The following is a 23,434-nucleotide window of genomic DNA, read 5'->3' on the forward strand; positions in this document are numbered from 1 at the left end:
CCCTGCTTGGTTACTGCGTCTGCCCAGGGCTTGGGAGTGGGAAAGGGAGGCCTGCTGGCCCCCTCGGCAAGATAATCCCTAACCCAGAGCACTGAATGGGACCTTTTTCCTCTCCCATCCCCTGGGAGAGTTGCCACACCTGGGTACCACCTTGACCTCTTTTTAGCCCATATTTTTCTGTACGACAATTCACTTATTTTTACTACAGTGAAAACTTTACATCACTTCTAAACATGAAAAGCCAACATCATTTGCCATAAAGAAAACTATTAAAAAAGTTGAAAGTGAACAATGTTGGCTTCAAGCTCGATTCTGTTGCCTGCCCTAAGCCCTGAGGCCGAGACCTCCTTCTGTGAAAACGGTGCGAGAGATGTCAAGTTACAGTAGCATCGAGTGGGAAACTCTCCCCTGACCAATGCCAATTACTGCAAGGCTACTGACAAGGGGAGAATTACAGTCACCCCTCCTTATCTGCGGGAATACGTCCCAAGACCCCCAGCGGATGCCTGAAACCGCCGATAACACCGAACCTAAATACACTGCTTTTTCCTGTACATAAAGTTTAACTTATAAATTAGGCATACTAAGAGATTAATACTAATAAAATAGGACAATTGTAACAATATACTGTGATAAAAGTTAGGTGAATAGGGGCTCTTTCCCTCTCTCAAAATATCTCCTTGTGGACTGGACTGACCTTTCTGGTGATAATGTGAGATGACATTACGCCCCCGACGTGACAGATGAGGTGAATGACAATACATAACAAGCGCTTGCAGCTTCTCTGACGCGTGTCCACATTGCCAGCACCAGTATTCTTGAACTTTGGCTCCATTTTGGAGTAAAATAAAGATGACTTGAACACAGGCGCTGCGATGCCGGGACAACCTGATGACCAGGATGGCTCCTGCCAGCTACGCTGGCACATGAGCAGCCGGGCGCCTGCAGGGCCAGGTGCCGGGCGGGGGGAGAGTCACGTCCACGGCAGCCAGCGGGACGCGCCAGATCTCATCGTGCTGCTCAAATGGCCCGCAATTTAAAACATGAATTGTTTATTCCTGGGATTTTTCATTCATTATTTTCTGACCTCGGTTGACCACGGGCTAACCAAAACTTCGGAAAGTGAAACTGCATATAAGGAACTATTGTACTAACTGTAAGAGGTGAATTATCTAAATTACCTTGAATATACAAGTCCCACACATGGGGCACAAGAAATAAGGGTCTGTGCACACAGCAGGTGCTTCGTAAGTGCTACCTGACCTAAGGCCCCTGCAGCCTGTGTAATCTACAGCATTTTACTCCAGGGGGCCAACCTCGGCCTGGACAGAGGGCACTGCCTACCCCACTGGCAGTTCACTCCTCGCCTCCTCCCTCAGTCTGCCCTGAAGCTCGTTTATCTTTCCAAGAACAGCACTCAGCCTCCCCCACCCACCAAGCCAAGACCCCTGAATTCCATCATTTTGCCAAGACTTATTGCTAATTAAGTGAACTAGGTAAGCATTAAATTAAACTAGCAGTGTTACTGTTTCCCCTCCAGACTGAATAATTACTCATAATGACCTCGGATAACAAGTCTGTAAATAACAGTGAGTTAACCATAATTGGGCTAAAAATTGAGAGAGAGAGAGAGAGAAAGAGAGAGAGAGAGAGATTGTTTTTACTTTGGAAATGGATTCAAAAATAAATTCAAATTATTGGAAGGAAAGAAATTCTTAAATTGGTGTTGTTATAGATTCACAGACTCATGGAATAGCAGGACCTCAGAGCTGTGAAATAGTTTAAACTCTATTTCACAGATAAGCAACTGAGGCTCAGAGAGGGAAAGAAATTCACCTGAGGTCACACAGCAGAGAGTGAGTCTCTGAGAGCTATGAGCAGTTGGGTATCACTGGCCGATGGAGGCTAGTTTCTCAGTCCAGCTCATGAGGGGAAATGGAGTAAGGTGAGCTAAATTGTCCACTTTGCTCACATCTTGGCAGAGAGGCTTTCTCAGTCAGTAGACGGGACAGTGGTTAAGAGGTTCAACTCTGGAGTCACACTGCTAGGGTTCAAATTCCTCTTCTACCACCCAGAAGCTTTGGGTAAGTTCATCCATTTCTTTAAGCCTGTTTCCTCACCTGTAAATGGGGATAACAGCTACTTACCTAATAGAGTTGTCATGCTACAAACTCACTAAATAGTAGCCGCTGCCACCGAGACCACCATCATCTCCATTATCACCACCACCATTCTCAAGCTTGGGATGAAAGGCTTAGGAACGCCTCTTCCATAAACTTGTGAGGCACGTGGGCAAGCCACTGGGTTGCTCAGAGTCCTATCTTATCCATGTGAAAAATGGACCAATCAGACCTTCCCTTGGGTCACAGAAGAGTTGCAAGGATAAAGCGTAAAAATCCATGCTAGCGGCTTCCACAATTAGAGGAGCTTCATCATTTTGCTGTGCTGTTCAAGGCTCTGTAGTGACTCCCCACTCAGTTCAGGTGCCCTTTACCCAGGTTCTTCATGACCTTCACCCTGACCTTGGGATGCATCTCTTCCACTCTGCAGGGGCAACCACATCCCTCCTGACAAGCTCATCTAGTGAAACGGGAGCTTCTCAAAGCTTCTTTACAGACCACCACCAGGTGGCACTCCACCACCCGCCTGCTGTCCACGGACAGTAAGACGTGAGTGTGCGCAGGGGAAGGCGGGGTAAGGGGGCCAGGCAGTGAAATCCTGAGTGACTGGACCTTGGTGCAGGTGTGTATGACTCATCTAGGGGTGACGAAGCACTGGAGGCCACGTGGCTCCTCTGTCAGGCATATCTAAGTGTGAAACTCACTCCCATCACTTGCCCACGGTGAGACCTTGAGCCTCCCTGAACCTCAGCATCCACATCTGGAAAATGGTGTTAACTAGCTCATGGTGGTGTTGTGAGGACAAATTAAGAGTAAGGGGAGTAAGAGAGCACGAAGGAAGTGTCAAGTATAGGGTCTGGAACATAGTAAGTGCTCAGTAAACAGCTATTAAGGGCCCTTCTTGGTTGGTTCTGTGGAAGGATGAGCACACATAGGTCAGAGCTTTTAGAGCAGGGAGAACTGTCCAAACCTGGTTGTGCATGTGCATCTCCTGGGGGTCCTGTTAAAAGGATAGCCCAAGTCCTACCCTAGACATGCTGAACCAAACTCTTTAGGTACAAAGACCAGGGAGCTATCACTGTTATCACTATGAAGTGCTTCCTAGCCAGGCACGACCTTAGAGTCTGTTCCAGTCCCAACCCTTCCAATTTGCAGGTAGAAAAACTGAGACCTAGAAAAGGGAAATTACCTGCCCAGGTCCACATAGCTATGGAGTAGCAGGTGGCCTGGCTCCCTGTACATCCTGTCTGTTGTGTCTCTGGCAAGGGCAGGGGCTGGGTCAGAGCTGGCCCAGCAGAAGCCTGACCACTTGAGCCCTTCCTGTAAAACTCAGAGGTTCACCTGAGCCCCCAAAGGGAGGAGCCTATTTATTCACAATATTCCTCATAGAACTCACTGTTGAATAATGATATCGTATATTCCATGCTTTCTTACCATAAACCTGAAGTGAAGGCTGGTAACCTTCCTGACAAATGAGAGGTTCAGAGTGGAGAAGCTGGCATTTCTCAAGGTCATCTAGCTAAGAGCAGACAAGCTCAGACCTTCCATTTCTCAGGCCCAATGTTCTTGTCTAGTAGTACTAGACGCTGCAAGCGCCCAGCCCAAGAACCACTCTAATCTACAATGTGTTATATTAGTCTTCTCTTGTGTTGAAATGATTTTTAATTTTTAAATTAAATGAAAAATTAGTCGATTTCCTACAAAGTATAGAGATTGCCAGTTTTTCTGTAAATCTGAAGGTTCAGCAACACAGAGCTTAACATCCCTGAAAGGTCTTACTTGCCAGAGCTGAGTAGAAGCCGTAGCTGCTAGCTGGACACTGGTTTCAACACAGTCCCCACCACCAGCTAGATTCACTTATGTTACCTGTCTGGTCCTGGTGGGCATTTGGACTTGAGACTCCTGTCAAATGCTATGGCCTTTGTGCTGAAATTCAAGTCACAAGGTCTTCCCTGCAGAACAGAGAATGAGGAAATGAGGGCTTGTAAGGTTCTTTTCCAGGTACTTGGTGCCAGAGGTTCCCAGAGCCAACCTAGAGGGGAGGTGTTTCCCAGGGGATGCTCCAGGGGAGCCTCAAGCTGGTTCCAGATCTCTACCTTCCCAGATGGGGCTCAGAGAACCCTCCCAGGTCAGAGCTTATTGGGGGCAGACGGATTGAGCTGTAGATCACGTTAGCCTGAGGCAGACATGCAAGCAGCTCTGTTTCTGTACTTCTGCTGGTGAGTACACTCTGAGAGGGCACCGGCCACTCTGTAAACCAGGAGCACTAACGCCAGGCAGCTCTTTTCTTTTATGAACCCATATCCATTATTCTGTCATGTCTTCCCACCAGGTGAGCAGGATGGCTATGGAGTCTTTCACTCACTCAAAACCCAAGGCACCATGGGGTGGCAGGGCAGCTCCAGACGGCCTGGGCTTGAATTATGGCTCCTTCCTTCACCGCTGCTGTCCTTAGGCAAATAACCTCTCCTTGCCCCATTTTCCAATCTGTAAAACACAGCTAATGAAGTTCCAACCTTGTAGGGTTACTAGGATGATTACAGGAAATGCCCTCAAAGTCCTTAGTATGGTGCTTTATACACAGTAAATGCTCAGTAATGCCAGTTGCTATTAGTGCCACCATCACCAGGCAATGATATTCTATATATCCTACTGGGGGGAGATAGCTAAGGACACATCATCAAATCAAGTACACAAATTAACAAGATCATTTCAGAAGCTTTTAAAAGCTGTTTAGAAAATAAAATGATAGTGTAATTAGGGGGTATTACAAGAGACCTCTCTGGGAGGTGACATGCGAGTTGAGGTCTCTTAACCTTGGCATTATAGTCATTTTGGGCCAGATAATTCTTTACTGTGGAGGCTTTCCTGTGCATTGTAAGACGTTGAATAGCATCCCTGGCTGCTACTTGCTAAATGCCAACCACATCCCTCCCCCAACTGTGACAACCAAAAATATCTCTAGACATTGCCACATGTCCCGTGGGGAGCAAAAATGAGCCCTTCTGAGAATCACCAAGACAAAAGAGAAGAGAATTCAGATGTGAGAACAGGTGGCTTTGGACAGATGGACTTGGAACCAGGAGGACGTGACGAAGCACAACCTTGACTCTGACGAACCCAGGCATTTGCAAGGTTGAGCCAATTTCTTAAAATAAATCCCTCTTGCTATATATATAATGAATTCTGTTCCTCTGGAGAACCTCGATTCAGTGGAAGAGCTGGGATGTCAAGCCTTACTCACTTCGGCTGCCCAAGTCCCCAGGGAGGCCCAGCTCCAACCCAGAGGGCCAGACCCAGCTCCATAGCAGCCAGTTCTGCTGTTGCCCATCCCCCACAAGCTCAGCATGAATGACACGTGTGTGTGTGTGTGTGTGTGTGTGTGTGTGTGTGTGTGTGTGGAAGGGAGTCAGGCACAGCTGGCTGAAAGACTAGGAACAGAACTCAGAGACCTAGGGCAGGCGACATGTTTATTGCGGGACACCTTTTTCCGGGGGCCGCCTCACAAGCCCCCAGCCACAGAAAACAAACACAATAACTTGGAATCCAAACCAGTCGCACATAAATAGGTTGGCCAAAGGAAAAGAGAAAAACAAACGAACGTGCAGCTTCCCATGCGAGTGTGACAAAGTGGCAGCACCAGACCCACGTCTAGTCTCTTCTTACTCCGTTTGCACGTGGAGGCTTTGTCCTGCTCAGAACATCACCTTCGGACCCGACTCAGCAGCACGCCACTGTCCCGGTAGCCACCTGCCAGTCTCCTGGACGGGCAAGTGAGTAATAAAACCAACATGGTTTCTTCTTAAAAAACAAACAAACAAATGTTTCCGTGCTTCTTTGCACCTCCCAGTTCTATTGGGTGAACAACACGCCCCCTGACCCCAAACAAACAAACAAAAACCCATGCTGAGCACAAGCCGCGAGTCAGAATAAAAACATATTGCACATGCCACCAGAGTGGTCCTGAGAGCCCCTTGCTGCAGATACCCCAACACTGGCCTTTGGTCTGGTGGTGTCATACGCACCCCCACTCCCCAAATCCAGCGGGCATTAAGCACACATTCCACGTTATTACCCTTTGCTATTAGCCAAACTCAAAGCCGAGGCTGGTTTAACCTCATGTACTAGAAGCAGGTAGAGGGAGGTGGGGATGTTGGTTTTAAACCTTTGTCTACCTTTCAACCTTTTGCCTCTGGGTGGTTATATAAGTTCTACAGGTGAACTCAGCATCCGAGGTGTGGAATCTCCTGGAACCGAGAGACTGGCAAGTGGCTCTCCCCAACCATATGCTTTTGAAAAGGGAGCTCTGCCATCGCCCACAGGTCGGTCACAAGCAGGGGTCAAGGCAACGGCCCGCGCGTGGGACCGGCAGTGGTGGTAGTCAACATCGATTTCCTCCTAAGGAATTTTCAAGTATCACAAAATCCCTGATACAGTGTGTAAACAAGACTTCTTGCTGAACAGAAAGCTAGGTCACTTCGGGAAGCAGCAGCATGTGAAATGTCTAAAAGGGTGAGTAAGGTTTTAGGTTCGACATTAGAGGCAAGAGAGCCGAGCACCGTGCCTCAGAAGGCAGACGCCCAGGCGTCACACACACACAGGCCCCTGCATGGAGCCAGGGGGACAGAAGCACCCGCTGGGGTCCTGAGAACGCGTCAGGCTGCCCTTCTTCGGTGGCGTAGCTGCCATCGGCAGAGAACAAAGGAGTCTTCAATGCTAAACACCGGACACGCTCGTGGACCCGTGTCTGCATCCAGCTCCCAGACTCCTGGCCTCTTTCCAGGAGTTTCTTGATTCTCTGGGCCCCTGCTCCAGGGGACGGCTGTGGAGCCATCCCCTTGCACCCCAGGCACATGTGGAAGATGTTTTTCAGGGGAATGCTCTTGGGTGAGGTATCTCATTGACTGTTTTGCTCTGGGTCCGTTTTATTTAAAAAGAGCACAGACCCTCTCTAGTCCAGGGCTGAGGCTCTGCGGAGATGGCCTCCCAGTCGCCGTGCTCTGCTGAGTTCCCCTCGTTAGTGTCTTCTTCCTCTGCCTGGGTCTCCAAGGCCTTCCTGGGTGGCCCAACGGGGCCCTATCTGTCGAAACAGCCCGTGGGGAATGTGTGGCTCCCACTGAAGTAGCTGCTTCTGTAGGTGGTGGCAAGGCAGTGCCTGGGCTCAGCTGAGAGGGCCATCTGCATGCTGAGGGACGTGGGGAGGGGCACAGGGCACACGTCCAGGGGCTGGAGGGAGGGGTACGGGGAGTGGAGAGATGAGCCAGTGCCCCCTGAGAGCAGGCTCCCCGAACAATGGGCCTGCAGTGAGTCCCGATAGGCTAAACACAAGTCCTGCACGGGGGTCTGGAACTGTGCCAGGGCCACAGGTGTCGGCTGGCCAAGGGTGGGGTAGGCAGGTGGCTGAAACAGCATTTGGGTGGGGGCTGGGGATGTGCCGGGCACCATCGCCAAGGCCTGGCTCTTGACTGCGACGGCATCCTTGAGGACATTGTCATAAGCTCTGAAAGGGAAGGACCGGGGTGAGACTCAGAGGTTAAAAGCAGACAGCTAAGAGCACCTCTATCTGCCTTGCTAGGTGGGATCTGTGTGCTGTTCCTGCTGGACCTTGCCCAGTCTGTGCTCACTGCCTCCAGCTTTGCCTTCCACATCAGGAGGCCAAGAGGTGACTCTTTAGGGACCGAGCCACATGTTCAGTGGGGCAGAGCATCTAGGAGATGCTGCCACCTGTCAAGCGGAAAAGGGACTGTGTACAGCCAGGTAGGATCTTTCTGTCCTGTCTTCTTCCCTGAGGTCACCACTGAGCTCTTCCACCTCTGATGTCAGTTTCATGGTGTTGGGTCTATGATGCCTTTAAGCATCTTCTCTGACACACTGAACATTTTCTCCCCGAGATTCCCAGGGATCCCTGCAAGAAGGTGTTGGGTCTATGATGCCTTTAAGCATCTTCTCTGACGCACTGAACGTTTTCTCCCCGAGATTCCCAGGGATCCCTGCAAGAAGGCTGTGGCTTCTTATGTTAAGCCACTCTGGGCTTAGCTGGCTAAGAGGTCAACTTTGTAGCCACATTGGAGAAAGCAACTTACAATGATAGTCTCTCAATGTGATCATCCATAAGAATGACTGATACAACCCAAAATAAGAAGGACCAACTCCCCAAACTTCAATTCTATCAGGAGGCACCATGGTCCATGTTACATGAGACACTAGCTGGGGAACCCACCATAAGGCTCAGACTTCAGGAAATTGCCTGAATTGGACATTAAGACAAGTGGAACCTCAATATTTCAGAACCATGGAAGGCTTGGAGGGGAACTTACACCAGCAGGATTTCGATGCATGTGCTGAGATGTTCCAGGGAGTAGTTTGAGATCCTCTGCAGGTCTCTGGTCCAGTAGGGAGAAAGCTGAAGGCAAATTCTAGAGGCCCCAACGCAGGCGGCAGCGACCACGGAAGGCTGGAATTTGTAGAAAATATGATCTGAAAGAGAATCAGAGGCAGTCAGCATCACAAAGCCTCGCCTGGAGGCCCGGTGCCCTGCCTGCCTTGTGCCCCCTAGAATCAGTAGATAAATGATTAGGTTCAAGGCTGTTCGTTGCTGCGTCCCCCTACCCCCGCAAGCTCATGATGAAAAAAGTGGGACTACCATGAAAATCTTAAACACCCTGGCTCTCAGTCTAGGATTTCTCATGCCAGCCTAGAGCAGTGATTTTAAAAACATGGTCAATGGCTTCTGCAAGGGGTTTGCTGATGGGCTACAAGGTATTTGTCCTTTCTTTGGTTATTAAGGGTGAATGATATGCCATTTCAAGGGCTACCTATTAACAGTAACAAAGCCTGGACCACAGTAGGCACTCAATAAAAATTTGTCAAATAAATGAATATACGAATGAATGACTAGAGCCGTTTGATTTCACTCAAATTGGCCTAACTGAAGATGAACAAATACAAATTGTACATGTAAATAAGGTGAACAATGTGATGCTTTCGTCTATGTAGACCCTGTGAAACGATCTGAGAAATGCTAATGTTCCACTAAGATATCTTGAGACTTTATGTGGACTTGTTGGGAGGTTCAAATGAGATAATGTATGCAAAGCACTAAAATAAGGTGCCACATGACCAATTTTGGGTTGTGGTGGGGTACTGGGTGGTTGTACGAACTGTATTTCTGACCTGGTATTTTACCTAACATCTAGATTTTTAAGACACTAGGAAGGGAGATTCAAACAGAAGTCCCTAAACAGGGTAACTTAACCACTAAAGCAGATGTAACATAACCACCTCCCCCACCCATCTGTGAGATGACAGCTCTTTCAGACTGACCTACCTGCAAATCTGTCCTATTTACATCATCTGCAAGTTGCAGGTTACCATAAGAAACATTACCAGGTGACCAGTTAAGTTTGTAGAATACCAGTGGCCCGTACTAAGCAGCTATTTCTCTTTTACACATGATTGGTAACAAACACACTGGGTGGATCCTTGTTTCTTTTTTGTTTATCCCTTGCAAAGTGGGAGTGATTTGGGTGGATGGGCTCCAGTCAGTAAGGACTCCCTGGATGGGCACACATGCCTCTTGGTGCCACCCAGTCCTGGCCCCTGGGTGGGTGGGGAAGGGGTGACGGGTCCTGACACCAGGCCCCACCTTGCAGGGTGACCTCTAGGAAGTAGTGGGCGTATTCCTTGAGGCACTCTTTGGTCTTTCGGGGGCAGGTGGTGGGCCAGCTGTGGCAGTGCTGGTCCTTCTGGCTGACGGAGGCCAGGAGGTAGTAGTCTAGGAAGTGGGCGGGCGTGGGCAGGCAGAGGTTCCAGCTGAAGGCCTCCAGGAGCAGCAGCTCCGTGCTCAGGAGCTCCTTCTTGCTGAGGGTGAAGTTCTGGCTGCTCAGGATCCTCGTGCTGTTTATCTGCTCCAACTTGGGTACGTGGTCTTCCCTGTCCTCGAATTTACCTGTGGGAGAAGCAGACAGAGGTTACTGAGAGACAGCAGTCGCCTGCATCCAGGAATTCAGTAAAGGTCCACCTTAACGTGCCTGGAAGGTCCTGGCAGGGAGTACAGAAAGCCAAAAGGCCCGCTGCTGAGGGAGTATGAGAGTCTACACTGGATCTGTCACACCCAGCTCGAATCCCCAAGCCATCACTCCCAGCTGTGTGATCATGCACAGGTATACCACCCTCTCTGGGCCTCAGTTCTGTCATCTATAAAACGGAACCTAGACCTCATAAGGCTTTTGTCAGATACAATTACAAAATGCATACCAAATGTTCAGACCAGCCTGAGGAACACAGGCGGCCTCCCACAGCAGTCAGCAACAACGGCGAGGGCCCGAGGAACGAAGTGGGCTCTCCCATCTGGTCATGACTAATTCACCCCAGGACTGCTCAGAGGCTCAGGTCATAGTCAGAATGACCCTGCAAATCTGTCCCCCCAGATGTGGAAAAGCCCTTCAACAGCTCCCTATTATCCTCAGTTTTGACTGTAAGCTGCATCAGTGGGTTTTTAATTTGGGTCATCCCTGAAACAGAGTGCTTTAGGGGTGAGTCTAGGAAAGACTGGTGGGTGGGAGAAGACGGGAAAGGGAAGAAAACCCCAAAGGGTACTTTATCAAGCGTGTCACCACTGTGGACTACGGGAGCCTATCCCTATGAGGAATTCTGAGAAACAACATAGTACAAGAGCCTTGGTCAAGGGAACCAAGGCACCGACACGCCAACCCTTGGCGGTCATCCTCAGGACAGAGAAGCAGCTGGCGGCAGCTGGGGGTCGGGCTCACTGAGGGTAAAGGTGCCGGGGCCGTGGGTGGGAAGTGGCAGCCTCCACTGTGGGAGGCCCTGCAGGTGGGGCCGCTGGGGACCTCCCAGCCTTACGCCCCTCACTCTGGGGAAACCGCGCACAGCTGGCTGGGGCTGTCACTGCAATCCTCTGAAGGCACCGCTGCTCTCCTTGCCTGCAAGCTTTGTCTACACAGCCCCTCTGTCCAGAGGACCCTTCTCCTTCCCCACTTCACTCAGCTAACCTCACCCTGTTCCCCACCTTGAGTCACTGCCCCTTGGAAAGTTTCTTGACCAGTGCCTTGTACTGCCCAATCCCACATCAGATGGTGACCCTGTGTCCCAGCCCCGCCCTGGTCATGTGTGGCTTCCAAGCCCCACCTCACTGGGTGCAAGGCAGCTGCTGAGAGAGTGTCAGAGGAGGCAGCTGTGCTCAGAGCACGTGTCTGTGCCGATGAAGGGAACAGACGACAATGTGGCCACACACCTGTGCACGACCGCCAGCGCTCATGACCCAGTTCTCATCAGGCTTTCCTGCTTCCCAGGGGAGATCAGGAGGCAACCACCCCAGGCTGCCCTACAGCAGATACGACACAGTCCTCAGGAAGGCTCAAGAGATGTCACAGAAATGAAACACTAACTCTGGAAAGCCCGTGTGCCCATCTTCTCCGCGATCCTGACAACACTCACTAAGTGGACGAAGGTGGCGTGACATGAACCTGGTCTTTGACAGGGAGGAGCTGAGAGGGTGGAAATGTATATACAGCATGGCGAGGAGCGGAGCCAACTGCTGACTGTTCCTAACAGCCTGCGCCCCCAGCCCCATCTCCTTCCAGAGCCTATCTATCTAACACTCACCTCCCCTTGTCGTACATGCAGGGGCAACTCAGGTAAGCGAAGGCCAAGGTCAACGCTGCCCAAGGGGGAAGAGAGCCTCTGGTACAGCTGGAATCCTGGGGTGGGGCCTGGCTGAACCCCATGCCCTCCATTCTCAGGCACAGGATCCAGCCACATGGAACTCTGACCCTCCTCCAGCGGGGAGTGTTTCCCCCCCCAGCATGTTACACCTTACCATGTGACCTCCAGAGCTCAGTTCAGAGGCCACTGGATGTCTCACCAGGGCACTTCTCACACTCAGATTGCTTGTTTAATATTGAGTATTAATATTCCTGGACAGCAGGTCTGAACCCCAGGAGGAGAGGAACCACGTCCCGCCCATTTGCTGCTGTACCCCCAGGTCCCAGCACAGTCCCTGGCACATAAAAGGTGCCCAATGAATATTCATTGAGAAAAGGAATAGTTGTCTCTGGATAGTGAAATTTTAGGCCATTTGAATTGTCCTCTGATGATCTGTATTCCCTACCTTTTTTCTACGCTCATGTATTCTTTGTGATATTTAAAAAGAAACAATATATATATTTTTTGCAAAACTGTCAAGGTTTTCCTGAACCTTGTACTGAACTGGGCCAACACTGTTCACAGGCACTCTACAGATAGGAGCTCTTTTCTTCCCAGGAGCAGAAGGTGGCATGGGGAAGGTCACAGTCTTGGCAGAAACGTGCGCTGTGCTAGGGGTGGCACTAAGACCCTTTCATGGCATCGCTGGCAGCCAGCGATCTATTCCGACTGGCAGATGTGCTCAATCAGATTAGTTTCCCCCCTGCCTTTGGTGCTTTTCAACCTTTTCAGAGCTCTGCTTGCTCCCCAGCCACCAGGCCCAAGAGGATTACCCTGAAATAGAAGGCGCCATGGTTACCGAGGAGTCTGACTTCACCTGCTGCTTCTTGGGGACCCACCATGCTACAGGCCAGAGCCAGGCAGAGGGGGTCTGAATCCTCAGGGGGTTGGCTCTGAACGTACTGGCACTAAACTCCAAAGGCCCTCATTTCCTACCTAGGAATGTGCCCCAGGTGGAGAAAGGATGGCCATGCAAAATGGGATGAGCTTAGTGCCCCGCACACATTGCTGCATGGAGCCCTATGCCAGGCCGGGCACTGTGCTCTGTGCTGGACACACACTGGATCCTCCCAGGTGGGTCCTGTTCAGATCCCCAGAGACTCAGAGAAAACGCTCGGAGAACTCAGCTCCACACTTAGGAGCGACCTCACAGCCCCTGGCCAGCCACCCCCCGCTTGGCAACTATTCTCCAGCACAAAACATTTCACAGCCAGAAAAGATTTTATGAGTTTCCTGGTGTTGCACGTGCCTGGCAGACATTTCCTCCCCTCCTCCCATGACCGTGAGTGGGGCCAGTCCTTTGTCCTCAGCGCTGCCACCACCAAGCCCCGCCACTCAGCTGCCTGCTCTTTATCGACAAGACAAATGACACAGACAACAGATGCCTGGAAGTTTTCAGGCAAGTCTCCCGGGAGGCACGGGGGACAGAGGTCCGAGTCTTTCCAAGTCAGACAAGAGCCACGGATTCTCTTCAAGTTGTTCGATTATTTGAAAAATTTTCAAGTCCACAGAAAAGATGAATGAATTGAGATGACCCTTCACCCAGATTCACTAATTGCTTGACCCATGTTTGGGGTGTGTGTGTGTGTGTGTGTGTGTGTGTATGCGCACACGTGTGCAAGTGTTTATGTAACTATTGGCTCTGCTCGATCATTTCTAGTTAAATTGCAAATGTGACATGACCCCCTAGACACTTCAGCATCTATCCCGAGGTCATTTTCATACATAATCATAATGCTATTAGTAATCCTAAGAACATCAGCATTAATGCAATAACATTTTCTAATATTCAATCCATATCTGACTTTCTGCAAGGGTCCTGAAAAATGTTTTTTTGTTTTTTTTAAGATACGGGATTCATCAAGGCTCACATAAGGTGCCTGTTATGTCTCTTTAGTCCCATTCTCTCTTTGTTTTTCATGACACTGATTCTTTGGATGAATCCAGGCCAGCTGTCTTGTAAAAAAAAAAAAAAAAAAGACTAAAGACTGACCTTCTGGACTGTCTGATTGCTTCCTCATGATCAAACAGTTTGGGCAAGAAAAACTATAGAGGTGAGGTTTTGATGTTTGTGCTTCTTACTGGATCACATCAGGAATTACATAATGCCAGTTTGTCCCAGCAATAGTGATGCTATGTTTGATGGTTTGGTGATCTCTCCATTTTAAAGGTACCATTTTCCTGTGAAATTAATAAGCAATCTGTGAAGTGTCACCTTGAGATTCTATGAATATCCTGTTTTCCAAAAACCTACAGTGGTTTGACATCCACAGATGATCCATAATTTCCTGAATAAATTACACTGAGGTTGAAAAAAATTTTTTTTAACAATTGTATCATTCCATCTACAGTTTTCTTTTTGGATGTTCACATGGCCCCACATTTGAACAGTCAGAGCCCTATCAACATTTTTTAAAATCCTCACTCGAGGATATGATTTTAAATTGATTTTTAGAGAGAGAGGAAGGGAGAGAGAGAGAAACATTGGTGTGAGAAACATCGATCGGATGCCTCCCCTACACACTCAGACCTGGGATTGAACCTGCAACCTAGGAATGTGCCTGGACTGAGAACCGAACCCACAACCTTTCGGTGCATGGGAGGATGCTCCAACCAACTGAGCCACCCAGCCAGGGCCCTATCAACATACTTTTAAGATTAAAAAAAATCCTAACCCTATTAAAGCACTCACCCTGGGTCCGGGAGCCCAGGCACACTCCCGGGAGCCCCTTGTGTTGGTGGCAGGTAGTGATGGTGAAACCTGCAAATGACGCCTTTTCAGACCCTCTGTTCACCCAGCTGAACCACTGCTCGCATCGGGTCAGGCGGCTGGTGCACAGAGTGCCTGGGCAATTCTTGGCAGGTCACACAACTAGTGGACCTAAACTCCTGACCACACACTAGGCCATGGTGGCAAGGCACTGTCCATCCAGCAAGCTGAGGAGGGATATGCATAGACTGGCTTTTAACCATTTTTAACTATATAGTTCAGTGGCATTAAGTACATTTACACTGTTGTGCAATCAATCTCCAGAGCTCTTTTCATCTGGCAAAATCGAAACTGTATACCCATGAAACAATCCCTCCCTTTGCCCTCCCCCACCCTGGCAACCACCATTCTACACTCTGTCTCTCTGAATTGACCACTCTAAAGACCGGCTTTTCTTTTTCCGCCTACTATCCTAGCGATCAAGCCTTTTTCAGACCAAACAGTATTCCTAACTTTTCTGAATTAGGGCCAAGAGAAACAATGCTTTGAACTGCTTAAACGAGACAAACAAAAAAAGGCTTTCTGTTGGAAAATTTTAAATATAGCAAAAGAAAAAGAGAGAAAATGTTATAATGAAGCCCAATGAATGCATTACCCAGCCCTAACCATCACCCATATTTGCCCTGCATTTAGAAAACTCTTAAAATGGTACGCAGCACAGGACTCTATAAAAAGTCAGTGTTGCCCCATTTCTGACGCCCAGGCTCAGCTCTCCAGCAGACAGGCTGCTTCTACAGGTAATCCCCCAACATGCTGGCAAGGTGCCCACTGATGGACTTATCCAGGGCTACCTGCTGCCCAATCAGGAGCTAAACCTAGGCTCAGAGACAAGACCCAAGAGAACCAGCTTTTAAAGCAACAGCAGCCTATTCTTCTTTCCTAAAAACACACAATGCTTTTAAAAACAGGCAAAGCTACAGGCCAGGCTCTGCAGGACACCCAGAGTGGATGCTACAGTGGCTCTAGCCTCCTTCCCCTGTACTGTGACCTCGACTTTCACCCTCCTGGTGGTGTTTCCAAGGTTCAGAGAAGGAGGTAAAGGGGAGTGTGGGGTCCAAAGCCTTTCCCAGGTCACACTGCTGGTTAGCAAGAGGCAGAGAATCCCCGCACCAGGACGTGAGCTCCAGAGGGCAGGGCTGCAGGCCTGGCCCCACCGCAGCCCTGCAGGCAACTGAAACCCCAGGCAGCCCCCGGGGAGGGGAAGCCTCAGAGGACTTGTTTGTTATGCCCTACACAAGTACACTCTGTTCATTGTGGTAACCACCACCCCGGGAGGCTGGCAGTGTTTTCCACATTAACCAGAAGCTCAGAAAGGTGGAGGTGCCGCCATTATCCAGCGATAAAATAAAAAGAGAAGTCTGGCTGTGTGCGCCGTGAGGGTGGGACCACATCTGTCTTGTAGAACATTACAGAGCCCCTTCACCTAGCACAGCATCTGGCATAAAGTTGATACTTAAAGAGCTGCGTGGGGTTTTTTTGGTTTTTGTTTTTTTAGTGAATAAATAAATGGCTCCAGAAGTCCAGAGCTTTCTAAACCGTAAGTAATAAATCTCTAATAGAATCACGAGGATCCCTGAAATCCCAGTCTCTCCATAAGGAGTATATCTATTTGAGTGTGAGAATTCCCGAGGACGAGAGGTCAGGCCAGCTGCAGCCCCTCCCCACCTAACTGCCCGTTCTCCACAAATACTCTGGTCTTCATCTTCCCCTTTGCTCATGCTATGGATTCATTCAATTCCAGAGCCTGCCCACTAAGGGGCTATATGATCAACAGGACTTAGTTTTCTTCCAATGATAGAACTGAAGTTGAAGAGTCTGTACTGTACTGGTATACTTTTATTTTACATTTTTATTGATTTTTAGAGAGAGATGAAAGGAGGGGGGGAGAAAGAAACATCCATCTGCTGTCTCCTGCATGCCCCCTACTGCGGATTGGGCCCACAACCCAGGCATGTGCCCTGACCGGGAACTGAATCAGCAATCTTTCAGTGCACAGGATGACACCCGACCAACTGGGTGAGCCACACCAGCCAGGGCTGTACTGGTATACTTTCTATAGTAAAGGACCACTCTAACTCTGCCTGGATCAGCTTTTTCATTTTAAAGAAACAACTACTCTGGCTTTTTGTAGTTATTGGAGGCCAGAAGGGTGCTTCCTACTCATTCCCAAACAGGGCATTACAATTATGTCCAGCAGACAAGTGTCTTCCTGAGGAACCAGGAGACAGATTTTGAGCAATTTGACAGAAAAGCCAAGAAAGTGCTCCGAGGCCAGCACCCTCTAAAAGGCTGTTTTACTCCTCGATGCAGCAGAGGGGCAGAGCGCACTGAGGATGACCATCCTGGGTTCTAGGGGGCTCGGCCACTCACCCGCTGTGTGGTCTGGGGCAAGTCTCCACCTCTGTGGCCTTGCAATGTGAAGAGGAGGAGATAGAATTGTGGTGAAGATGACATGAGCGCTCAGCATGCTGAGAAGGGTGCTCAGTGCTCAGCAGACACTGGAACTAGCTCTGCTTTATAAACCTCTGCTGGATTCAGGACCAACTGAGCAACTGCAGTCACAGGCACAATGACAGTTCAGTTTCCAGATAGGATTTGATGTGAGAGAGAAAGCCAGAAACAGAGCAAGCAAACCCTCCAGCTATAAGACAGCATTTTTACGGTGGTCTTCAGGGAAGGGAGGAAGCTGTGAAGACCATAGCGGTGGGGAGCAGGGAGCATCCCCCCATTCTGCCTTTAAAACACCTGCTGCAGGCACAACCAAGATCTCTGGGTATCCCAGGGATCTGGAAGTTATGGAGTGACCTGGAGAAACAAGCCTCCAATCCCAGCCATACCTGGGCTTCAGGGGCCCACTGGGTAGATCTGATACCTTCCCAGGCTCAGCTCCCTGTCCTCCTCAGGAAACAAAAGAAAAAGCTCCCATGCTAGCCGGTTTGGCTCAGTGGTTAGAGCACTGGCCCACGGACTAAAGGGCCACAGGTTCGATTCTGGTATAGGGCATGTATGTGCATTGCAGGCTTGATCCACGGCCTGGGTTGGGGCAGGTACGGGAGGCAATCAATCGATGTCCCTCTCACATTGATGTTTTTGTCTCTGTCTCTCCCCCTCCCTTACACTCTAAAAAAAAAAATCAATGGGAAAAATATCCTTGGGCGATGATTAACAAAAAAGAAAGAAAAAGCTCCCTCCCTGTGCCTTGCTCCTCTTAAGGGTAAGGCTGATCCGTTGGAGGCTGCATCTCTAGTCTCTGGGACTGGAGTAGTCCTCGACAGATACTGAATGAATGAATGAATGAATGAATGAATGAGTGAACACATTTCTGACAGGCTGAATCAGTTCCTGAGTACAACTGTGGAAACAGAGGCAGAGATGAGGTTGCAGGCCATTTTCCCCTTCAGGAGGGAACTGTAACTATGCTTCCAAGGCCAGAGGTGGCACTAAGCCAGCTGGGTCACACATGCTGGCTTCCCTTCTGGCTGTGAGGACTTCCCTGTCTCAGGATGGAGCAACTGGTGCGATGACTTCACACAGTGGCCCCGGCAAATCCCTGGCTCCTCTGTGCTCCGCTTTACAGGGGACCCAAATAAGTTCACTGACTGTCTAAAAGGAGGGGCTGTGGGCCCTGGATGGTGTGGCTCAGTTGGCTGGAGCGCCGTCCCATGTATGGAAAGGTTGCAGGTTTGGCTCCCAGTCAGGGAGCAGACCTAGGGTGTAGGTTCTGTACCTGGTTGGGGCACGTACAAAGGGCAAGCAATGGATGTTCTCTCTATCTCTCTCCCCCACTTCCCCTCTCTCTATAAGCATATCCTTGAGTGAGGAATAAGAAATAAGTAAATAAATAAGTAAATAAATAAATAAAAATGAAAGCAGGGGCTGTGGGCAGGGACCACTTGTTATATAAAGGGCTGGCATCCAGCGCCAGGGTCGAGCAAGGGCTTTGTGCAGAGGACGGAGTTGTCTCCTGTAACAAAAGTCACTCCCGGTGATGCTCTGGACCAGGCCTGATGGGGCCACGGCTCCCAGAAGAGCAGAGATCGAGTCCTTCTGCATGCACAGTGCCAAAGGCGTGGGCATCACGGGTCCTGGGTCCTTTGTTCCAACCTCTGCTGGGAGCAGGAAAAAAGAAGAGGAGAGGCAATCTCCTGTCAAGGCTGGATGGGAAGCTGCTTCCAGAAATGAGACCCAGTCCCGAGGGCTGAAGTTTTCATCCAGGTCAGTGAACATGTGGCTCAGAAAGCAGAGCCGGGGGTCTCCCAGCAACCTATCGCTGGCCCGAGTGCTCCTGGTGCAGCCACAGAAGGAAGTGATATGCTGCAGGACAAAGGCCACTGTGGTGCAGTGGCTGAGAACAAAGACTCAGGGACGGCTACCTGGGTCCCCATCCTAGCTCAGTACCCTGGGGCCAGTTACCTAACTTACTGGGCCCCAGTTTCCTCCTCTATCAACTGGTGAAAACAATACTACCTACTACATGAAATTGTTTTGAGGATTAAATGAGTAAATCCATGCAAAGAACTGCTTGGCATATAAACACTCATTAAATATTAGCCATCCCATGATCGCTGGGGCCAGAATCTGTTCTCCCTCAAATTTTGATTTTACACACACACACATATGTACTGAGTTTGCAACTAATTTTTAATTTATTCTTTATATTTTTTTCTATATTCCAATTTCCACAAGAAATAAATATTACTCTCCCACTGAGGAAAAAACAGTTCAAACTTTTCAGAAAACAAGACACCACTGATAGGACCCTAGAAGCCAGAACTGGCAGCGTGACTGCCAAAGAAGGATGCAGAACGTTAGGTCTGCCCTAGTCCGAGACTGTCCCGGCATAAATCTGCTTCATAAGTGCCCAAGGGTCAGGAGGTCTCAAACTTTCCTAGAAGAGTTCCAGAAACCCAACATGTCAGTGACAAAGAAGAGACTTCCTGTCTAGACACTGACATGCTTATAATTAAAACAACAACTTAGGGAGAGGCAGGCTCCTTGAAGACAACTTCGAAAATTCAGGCAAACACACTACCATAAAAACAATCATCTCACCACCCAGGGGTGTAGCAGGCTGGCGCACTTCCTTCGGGTCCAACAGTGGTTTTAACACCAGCAGAAGCTGCCTTGCTGGTACTATCACGGCCAATGCCGACCAGGCAGCAGGTGCCCAGCGAAGGGTAGGCTGCTGCGATCTGGGGAGTGACCCCTCCCCGCTGCGGAGTCTCTTAGGCTAGGCAAGGACCGGCTATAATCTGGAAAACCCTCCAGGTCATTCTCCCAGGGAACAAAGGACCTAATGAATAGGGACCCTAGTGTCCTCTTCTGCATCAGCAATAGCAGGAGAAGCGGTATAATGCAATCCTGGCCATAAAGGGGAGACGGTACTGCAAGATATAAGTATTCACCACAGACAGGGGTCAAGGTTAAAGCAAATAAAAAGAAATGAAAGAGAAACACCCAGCTCCAGCAGCCACACTGCATGTAGCAGGAAGCGCAGACAGGGTGCCTGACGTCAACGTCCCGGTCCTTTTCCCGCTAACTGGCTGAGCCAGGCTGTTCTCCTAACAGGAAGGACACTTGGGTTTTTCTTAGAAGGGAAATTCGCTTATTCTTGGCTCGGACCCAGAGACCTGCTGGCAATGCATGGATTGAAGGCTGCTTCTTTGGGACTGGGACTTGGTCTGCGATGTGCTCCACTGTCTGCAGGCTCAGCGCATAGTAGGTATACCTGTGTGAAATGAATTCTCTTCAACGACAAAGATTGTATACATTCCTTCCATTCACCACCGTCTGCCCGGGGCTGAACACAGCGTCTGGCATATAGCAGAGGTCGAATAAATGTTTTTGAATGATTTACCTGTGTGGGGTCAAGGGTTCCTGAACACTGCATGTTCCATTAACTCATGCAAGTTAAGATCCCCATCCCCCCCCACACAAAAATACCAAGAGCCCAGAATCCCAGGCCCTGGACAAACAGGTCTGGGCAGCAGACTTGCTAAGACAAACTGTACAATTTCTGAGTTTCCAGCCCAGCCAGCTGTCTGACAGGCACTCACACAAAATCCCTCCTTGCCTCCCCAAGAGCTCTAAGCCTGCTAGTCTGCAGAGATGGAAACAGGAATTGGAAAATCACCATGTCCTCCCTCACTGTGCTATAACCCGGGGCCCGAGGCTGAATTTGTGCAGCGTGGCCCTCACGTGACAGACCACCTTTTCCAGTCCACCCTGTGCTGGGCAGCGACCACCAAGAGGCCACGGATGAGCAGGTGCCCCACCAATGTTGCAGCAGATTTCAGAGGAATACAATCAACAACTGTCACATTACGTGCACACATCCAACGTAAGCCCTCTCCTGACTTCAGAAACAAGAAACCACGGCCGGGAGGAAATGTCGTGTTCCTCCTGGGCGGGCACTCTTGCATGGGACGCAAGAAGCTGTTCAATTATCTCCTGCACGGGGGCAGCCACATTTCCTTGCAGATTTGGGTTTAATCCTGCAAGGAAATCTCATGCTCTATCCAAAATTCACCCCTGAAAAAGGCCACCCGGAAAAACTATCCCTTTGCAGGTGCTGCTTACAATTAGTGCCCCGGAGGTACCTTCAGCACCCCCAGCACGGAGGGCTGGAGGGCTTAACCTCCCCAGGGAAGGAAGGCAGCACCATCCTTCATCCTTTCTACCAGGAGGGATTAAGACTGCTTTCAAGTTTCCAAAATCTCCATTGGGTGACCCCATCCTGTGCCCCTGCCCTGCCGTCAAAGCTGCTTCTCAGAAGCAAGTTGCCAAATGATCAAAGCAGGGGGGAGGGGAAAAGGAGGGATGCAGGGGGAGTGCTGGGGTGGTGAGGGTGGTTTACTGGGAAAAAGACAGACCTCTCTGAGAATCTCTGAGGCCCAGAGCACAAGCACCCAGCAGGCAATGGCTTTTACTGGTCCCTGTCCTATGAGACGTGGCTAATAATTTCTGGCTTTAGGATCCTTCAAAGCCATTGGTCTGGGAACTGATTCTTTGCCTGGATATCCTGGACAGGACAGAGCAGAAAGGCAGAATGCAAATACACTCCCCGAGGGGAGCACAGAAGAAAAGCCACCCATGGACACTGGAGAGGGATCAGGATGCGGAAGGGACATGGCTCTTCTTCTGATAGTCTGTTGTTTAGGTGGAGGGTGTGGTTCCGAATCTCCTGCAAATTAAGTTCGATTTAAAAAAAAAGGTATCTCATCAGTGTCGGTTTTATTGAAACATCAGCAAGGCAATTTAGTGCTAGCTATCAAAATCTTAAATGCACACACCCTTGACCCAAACAATTCCACCTCTGGGAATCTATCTCACAGACATACTCACTTAAGTGTGCAAATATAGCACAAAGGACAGTTACCATATTATGTATAGCAATTATCAGTACATAACCTTGTATTGTGTATTTCTGTATAACACAGTGTTGATTCATTATTATGAAACTCAGCCAAGAATACTGTAACTCATGCCTGAACGAAGCTTATCAAACATACATATTTTCTCCCAACGGCACACCACAGCCATCTTGCACTCAGGACCTCCAGACAGCAGCTTAGCACTATGATTGGGGGCCATTTAAAACAGCAAAATCACCAACAAGTGGAAAAACGAGACCACATGGCATTAAACAGACTATGAGAGCTGAGATGAGACGGCAGGGTGTTGCCTTGTTCCATCTCAGCTGCGAACACGAGTGCAGGACGGCTCACGTCTTTGGCCGCTCTGAGCATGTCCGTGAATGACCGCAGAAGCTCTCTGAGTACTGATTTTGAGGTTACAAATAAATTTCACTGAGCAGGTGAATTCGCAGGTACCGAATCTTCCAATCACGAGGCCTGACTGTGTGTTGGTATATGCTCAGAACATTGCTAGAAAATACACTAGATCAATTCTGGAAGAAGACACGAGAGCCTGCTGTTCCCAGAAGCCATCTCTGAAGACTGGGATGGGCAACAGATGGAGAGAAAAAGAGAGAATGAGAAACAGGAGGAAGGGAGGGAATCTGGCAGTTTTGTTTACTGGGCAGTTTCTATGGGTGTAAATCTATGATTCATCCCCTCCCACCCTAGTAAATGAAGATAGATTTTCCCAAACAATCAAAATCTTATGAAAACATATAAGTATATCTCGGTCTGGAAGAATGCACAACCAACTATGGGAATGGGACTACGGGTTCGAAAGGAAACTGATTTTTTACACTAAGTTAGTTCTCTATCTTTTGAATTTTTTACAATAAAAATATACCTCCCACTTCTTATATCATAACAATAATTTCTTACATTTAAGGCCACACTACCCTAGCAAAAAGGCCACTGGGCCCGCCTCATGTCCTCTGGCTTTCTCCCACTGTATTTCTTCTTGCTGCTTCATGCCCTGGGCCTAAGGACGCAACACCCACCCACCTCTGAAGAGCAACCGCCAGGCAAAAAACCAAAACTCCAGGTTCACTTGGAAAGTTCAACACGGAATTACTATCTGACCTGCACTTCCAATGAGCACTTTCACTGAAAGAAGCGAAAACAGCTGTTCAAATAAGACTGGTACCTAAACATCCACAGCGGCACTAATCATGTAATAGCTCGGAGGTGAAAATAACCCAATGTTCATCAACAGACAAATAAACAAACAAAGGCTGTGCATCCATAAAATGGATCGCACTCTGCCACTACAAGGAATGAAGTACTGTACATGCTATAGTACGGATAACCTTGAAAACATCAAGGGAAAGACGCCAGACACAAAAGGCCACATATTCTATGATGCCTTTTATATGAAATATCCAGAACAGGCAAATCCGTGT

The 23,434-nt window shown here is 49.2% G+C and overlaps 1 protein-coding gene across 1 annotated transcript in view; it reads right to left on the bottom strand.

Moving 5' to 3' along the window:
* Positions 1–5,576: 5,576 nt before the first annotated feature.
* The window catches only part of CCNJL (cyclin J like), a 41,217-nt gene continuing 23,359 nt past the window's right edge, over positions 5,577–23,434 (bottom strand). Inside the window, exons 4-6 of the mRNA XM_081136033.1 lie at positions 9,766–10,068; positions 8,438–8,597; positions 5,577–7,620 (exon numbers count right to left, since the gene is read on the bottom strand). Of these exons, the coding sequence (XP_080992159.1) occupies positions 7,197–7,620; positions 8,438–8,597; positions 9,766–10,068 (887 nt within the window). The 3' untranslated portion in view covers positions 5,577–7,196. The remainder of the gene's footprint in view (positions 7,621–8,437; positions 8,598–9,765; positions 10,069–23,434) is intronic.

This window comes from Miniopterus schreibersii (genome assembly GCF_964146895.1).
Source record: "Miniopterus schreibersii genome assembly, chromosome: 4".
In the NCBI taxonomy this organism is placed as follows: Eukaryota; Metazoa; Chordata; class Mammalia; order Chiroptera; family Miniopteridae; genus Miniopterus; species Miniopterus schreibersii.